Genomic DNA, 6301 nt, shown 5'->3' on the forward strand with positions numbered 1-6301 from the left:
AACCCATGAATTACTCCAACGACTCAATGCGTCAATGCTGAGTCTTCGTCCTCCACAATGCATGTGACTCTTTATTCCAACCCATGAATTACTCCAATGACTCAATGCGTCAATGCTGATTCTTGGTCCTCCACAATGCATGTGACTCTTTATTCCAACCCACAAATTACTCCAACAACTCCTTGCGTCAAGGCTCAGTCTTGGTCCTCCACAATGCATGAGTCATTATCAAAGATTTTAGAATTATATCCCCTCAGAATATGGTCGACATAATAAGAAAATTAAATATGAATTAATGGAAAATGTCTCTATTCATGGAACTTTTGATAATTTAAAATTTCAACATCAATGAATGAAGACTTAATAATTTCAAAAAATGCTAGTTACAAAAGTGGCTCAAATTCAATATGAATGAATTAATGAAAAATGTATCCATTCATAGAAATTTTGATAATTTGAAATTTCACATCGAAGGATGAAGACTTATAGTTTCAAAAAAGAATAGTCACGAAATTGAATTAAATTTAATATGAATTAATAAAAAAATGTCCCCATTCGTGGAAATTTTCATAATTTGAAATTTCAACAACGAAGAATGAAGACTTATTAGTTTCAAAAAGACTAGTCAGAAATTTGGCTCAAATTTAATATGAGCTAATGACATATGTCTCCACCCATGAAAAATTTTGGTAATTTAAAATTTCAACATTGACAAATAAAGACTTATTTGTTTTTTCCTTAGTGTGATGAATGTAATAGCCATTGTGATAAGAGGATTTATATTTGAAGCACCCAAACCTCACAAATATATTTTCTATCCTTCTGAAATGTCGTCATAAAAGAGAAGAAGAAGATAATAGAATCTTATGATTCAATAACAAAAGAACTATTGATGAGAAAAACGGACAAAATCATGATCATCTGAGTCTTTTCCATCCCATTCATAGTCTCAAAATTAAACACTATTTTGTGGCTCATTGATAAACTACTCCAATAAAGTTCCTATGGTGATAAAGTGGTTAGTAGGTTCTTTTCTAACCTATCGGTTCAAAGTTCAAGTTTAATTGAGAACAAAAGTGAGTCATTATCAATGATTTTAGAATTATCTCCCCACAGAGTATAAGATGCTTTTTTCTACAAAGGCCTTATACCATTGTTTCAAAAATCGGCTTCCCTTTTTTTTAAGCTATTGATAGGTATCTAGGTCTTCGGCCAGACTAGTTCCATGAGTCCATACTCCATACTTACCTCACATTTTTTTAAGCTATTGACAAGTATCTAGGTCTTCGGTTAGACTAGTCCCATGAGTCCATACTGACCTCACAACCACATGAGTCGAATAATACGCCTTCAATACACTATGTTGACTAACTTAACCACAAACTTTTCTCAAATTGAGAATGAAATAATGACATGTCTCCATTAATGTAAAATTTTTGTAATTTGAAATTTCTACGTTGACAAGTGAAACACTTATTTGTTTTACTTTAAATACTGACATCAGTTAGTATTTTTTTTTTTTTAATATTAAAATACCCTTGTAAAGTACCTAATATACTCTCTCTGAACCCCCTAACCAACCCTAAGTTGAATCTGAACTCATTCATCTCAAATTGAAACTGAACTCCATCCCCAAACTGTTTCTCTCTGTGAAAAGCATCGGTTTCTTTGCAACTCTACAAATTCTAAATTTTTTATCATTTATTGTTTTAGGTTGTTGGTGAAGTCGGATCATAACTCAGGGCCCGTTTGATAACGTTTCAAGAAACGGAGCAAAAAACGTTTGATACAACTGTTTTGTTTCACTTATTTTTAGAAATAGAAATAGAAATTTTTACTTATTTATGGTTCAAGAAACGACCCAGGAACTTGTTTCACCGTTTCTAGAAACGACTTGTGGCAATTCTTTCACTGGTTACCATCGATTTCTAAAAACATGACTTATCAAACACCTTCAATTCCGTTTCTATTTATAGAAACGAAAATTTATGTTTCTGCCCTTTTTTGAAACAGAAACGACATAAACGTTATCAAACGGGCCTCACTTTCTTTAGTTTCATTTCTTACTCATTCTTCTCTTCCATTGCTATTCTGTCAATCAGTTCAAACAACGTAAATTATCACCGACTAACTTCCCTCTTTGAATTTTTCTCTCTCTATCCTTTGGTTTTGAGACCTGTTTATCACTTCTATTTTGTAGTAACAATTCCTGCAAGTTCCCTATGCAGTTAGGTCACCCACAATTTTGTCAGATAGTTTCATTTACCGAGTAATGGATATTGTTTCCCTTGCCAGTCCACGATTTTCAGTGTATTATTGATCCTCCATATATCACTCATTCATTCTTTACTGTTCTGTCCATCGAGTAGGGGTTTCAAAATTTTCCACTTCGATTTCACAAAAAAAAAATTCTTCCAATCAAAATGCTTCAAAAAATTATTGGTTATTGGAGTTACAGTAATGGTAATTAGCCCCAAAACAGGGGAAAGGCAGAAGAAGAGAGGGTCTTGCATCCTTTGTTATTTTTGAATTGAGGAGAAGTGAAGAAATTCTGGATGGGTTTGTTCGCGGGGCTTGAATCACCCAAATCGTGAAGTCATAGAACAAAGCTTCAAGCCATGGAGTCTAAACGTTGAGGAGTTCAACCAAATGATGGTCGAGAAATGCAAACCTGCTGTTGGGCAGCGGCGGAGAACGCTCTACTATGTGAAGGGCGACCTAGAATGGAGCACATTTGACTATGAGAAGGGCGGCGGTTGCATACAGATGGAGAACGGCGGCAATTGCGCAATTCTCAAAGAAGGGCAGATGTGTGTGCAGGGATGGAGAAGGGGAGAAGGGTTTTGCTCCCCTCAAACCCACGATGAAGATGAGGGATATTGAGGGAATAGTGTGAAATAGGATGAGTTATGTGTTTTAGTCAAAAGGGTAAAATTGTCATTTTAAAGCTTAGAGAATGAAGGTAAAGGGTGCAAGCGTAATTTGGTATTATACAGGGCAGATGTGTGTGCAGGGATGGAGAAGGGGAGAAGGGTTTTGCTCCTCTCAAATCCACGATGAAGATGAGGGCTATTGAGGGAATAGTGTAAAATAGGATGAATTATGTGTTTTAGTCAAAAAGGTAAAATTGTCATTTCAAAGCTTAGAGAATGAAGGTAAGGGGTGCAAGCATAATTTGGTATTATACAGGAGTGTCTCTCTAATAGTGGCATTCTCTAGGGGGTGGCACTGTAAATTTTTCAAACTTTAATTTTCCTGTTGTGATTATTGTAGGTCTAATTATTTTGATTGGAGGAACCATATTTAGAGATCTCTGATACCACAAATATATTTTTCATTTAACCTTTTGAAATATAGCTATTAAATTAAGAAGATGATAGAATCTTATATGATTCTGTGCACATGGAGTCATCCAAGAGACGAGAAGACAAGAAATCATCATGGAGGCAACATACTACTCTGTCAAAGGAGACCAAGTTAGATCCGTGAATTTAATGCACGGTATAGAATCAGGTATTTGGCTATTCCTCAAACCGATATATTATCAATCCGTATTAATATCATAAAAATTAGACTTTACAAATCTCTACATGGGAATGCCAAGACATCTTATGATCAAAAAATTAAAAAGCTAAAATTTTAGCTTCACAATTTTGGTATCGCCCTCTAGCAGTTCAATTCATCTGATAGATTCCATTTAAAAAATATAACCTAGTCTACAAGTCTTTAATGGTGGAAAATATAACGATGGTTCAAATTAAAATGAATTAATAATGAAACATCTCCCAATCAAATTGGATAACAACTTATAGGAAAAGTAGAAGCTTCCCCCTTCTTATTATGCGTTTTCAAATGTCTATGCTCAATGATTAGCCATAAAATTTGGCTTAAAATGCAAAATGAATTATTGAACACTATTTCAGTCAAAAAAGAAAAAAAGGAATTATTGAACACTATGCTGATTGATTAATTCATTTTAAATTTCAGTAACAGGAAGCTCGTGTACTGGGTTGCTTTTTTATGTTGACTAATTAATCACAAACTTACTCAAATTCAAAATGATTTATTTGAAAAGGGGAAGTTTGAATAAAATTTTGATAAAAAAAAAAAAGGGTAGCATATATGATGAGAAATTTTTTGGTAAATGATGAGAACAGAATAACATATGAAAAAAAGAGAGGTAATTTGGTCATTTAAAAATATCACGGGAGAAAGAGAGATAAAGTTCACTCTTCAGGAGGGAATTGAAACAAAATTCTGAACAGAGTAGCAATAAATATAGGTTGAGTTACGGGAGAGTGATAATAATTGTATGGGGCTAACGCAGGAGGGCACCAATAGTATATCTTGCCCGAGCAGTTCAGAGAACCATTTCCCATTAGGTTTAACCAAAACAATCTTTTCCATGTTGCAAATTGTGTTAAAATGTCTTTGAGAAAACGTTTTGAAACAGATTCAAGAGCTAAAAATGAGAAAGAGAACTCATTAATTTCCCTCTATATGTTTATATTACCTATACATATGGCAAATGCAGCACTCAAAAAAGGTAAGTGCAAAACATTTGGTCCTTTGGTAGAATAGACTCGATGAACCAAATTGATGAATTCAGCTGCTGCTGAAGTGATTTACCCTTTGATCCAATTACAATGGCACAAAATCTAAGCCAGACGAGCTCAGCAACCAAAATGCAGACAGAACCTTGCACCAGCTACCAGAAATTTTCTCACTCCATCATGAAGGTATGAATCAGGAACAGTCTGAATCTGATTGCTTCTCTTCAGCCATAACCAAATTTTAATTTAAAAGTAGATATCTATGTGCTGGTGAAGATGCAGGAGATGGGGGCATTGAATTCTCTTGTTAAGGTGACAGATCGAATGAATGTAGGGGGCTTGAGATGATGCAGCCGCCTGCTTCAAACACAACTCCATTCTGTTACTTTCAATACTGAATGAGCTTCAAACATCACCACTCCTTCCTAAGGGACCTGAGTGGAATGGCCACATGCAATGTCCTTCAACCAAGTGGCGAGCAGTAAAAGAGCTTCCCTCTTTGGTTCAAGCATATAATATGAAGCAAATTACCAGGCAATCAGAATCTAGTGTCCTGAATATATCATGGTCAAAAAACCTTGGACTTGAGCTTCCCTTCTATAACTCCTTAATTCAAAACTTATGTCCATTAGTGCAAGCTTTCCTGCTTGAGGCTGCTTGTACCTGGAGATTCTTCGCTGCTGGTCTTAGATTCTAATAGAACACTTCCTCTATAGTTAGTCACTTGAAGGTCACAATGCAGTGAAAGGCAGGAATCTGGCTGGCTTGACCCCATTGACTTGGACCACATGCTTCTTCTTGTTATTGGGGATGCCCAGAAAATAAACTTTGAAACTCCTTTACAATCAATCAATGCTATTCGTGCATCCCGAAAAGGAGGTAAGCACTTCTCCTTTCCTAACTTGAGACAGGATTCTTTAGAAACAGCAAGACAGGATGCCATCTCAAGCTCTTCACACTGCTCCCGTGCAGCGACATCAACAGTAGCACCTCCAAACAAGAATCTCCACCATGGTGGTTTGCACTTGTTAGAAGCACTAATAGAACACCCAATCCGTGCTCCAGCCTAGAATTATTAAAAGATCAACGAGTACTTCAGAACTTAATTGGAGAAAAAAAAACAATAATATTGTTCCTTTTTTTTTTTAAATTAAGAAAATGAAGTCCGAAGCAGAGTATAATTGCATAAGAAAATATAAAAAACGGTAAAAAAAAAACAAGTAAAAGACCAACATGGTTGGATATGGCCCTACACATAGATAGTCTCGACGGTAGCCCTCCCTAACAAGCATATCCCCTACAGTGCGTCAGATCTGGGCCGCCCGCCGGAACGAGTCATTGCTAGATGGGAATGGTATAGACCACGAAAAAATATGAAGGTGAACCACAATAAGAAACATACTTACCCCATGGGATTTGTCATCACGAAAACACCTTGATCACTAATTCTAACTTTTTTAGCCAGTAATTTTCTTACAACTAAATTAGCATTGAACGAATATATATATATATATATATATGAGAGAGAGGGTTCCTTGAAAGGCAGCATGGCCCCTGTGCCAGCACGGGGCCAAGTTTACACGCTGAAGCATCAACAGGGGTGGGATTTCCGACTTTCATGAGGGGTGGGGTGGTTATTTCGCTCCCTCTGTGTCTGGCCATAGGGGCCACACTACCTTTCAGGCTTCTTTTTTCCCTATATATACTTCTTCTTCTTTTTTTTTTTTTTTTTTTTTGGGGGGGGGGGG

The 6301-nt window shown here is 36.1% G+C and overlaps 1 protein-coding gene across 1 annotated transcript in view; it reads right to left on the reverse strand.

Moving 5' to 3' along the window:
* Positions 1 to 4469: 4469 nt before the first annotated feature.
* Positions 4470 to 6301, reverse strand: part of LOC122058817 — a 3016-nt gene continuing 1184 nt past the window's right edge. The window contains exon 2 of the mRNA XM_042621503.1: positions 4470 to 5619. Coding sequence (XP_042477437.1) covers positions 5182 to 5619 — 438 coding nt within the window. The 3' untranslated portion in view covers positions 4470 to 5181. The remainder of the gene's footprint in view (positions 5620 to 6301) is intronic.

Source organism: Macadamia integrifolia, chromosome 13 (assembly GCF_013358625.1).
Source record: "Macadamia integrifolia cultivar HAES 741 chromosome 13, SCU_Mint_v3, whole genome shotgun sequence".
Taxonomy (NCBI): domain Eukaryota; kingdom Viridiplantae; phylum Streptophyta; class Magnoliopsida; order Proteales; family Proteaceae; genus Macadamia; species Macadamia integrifolia.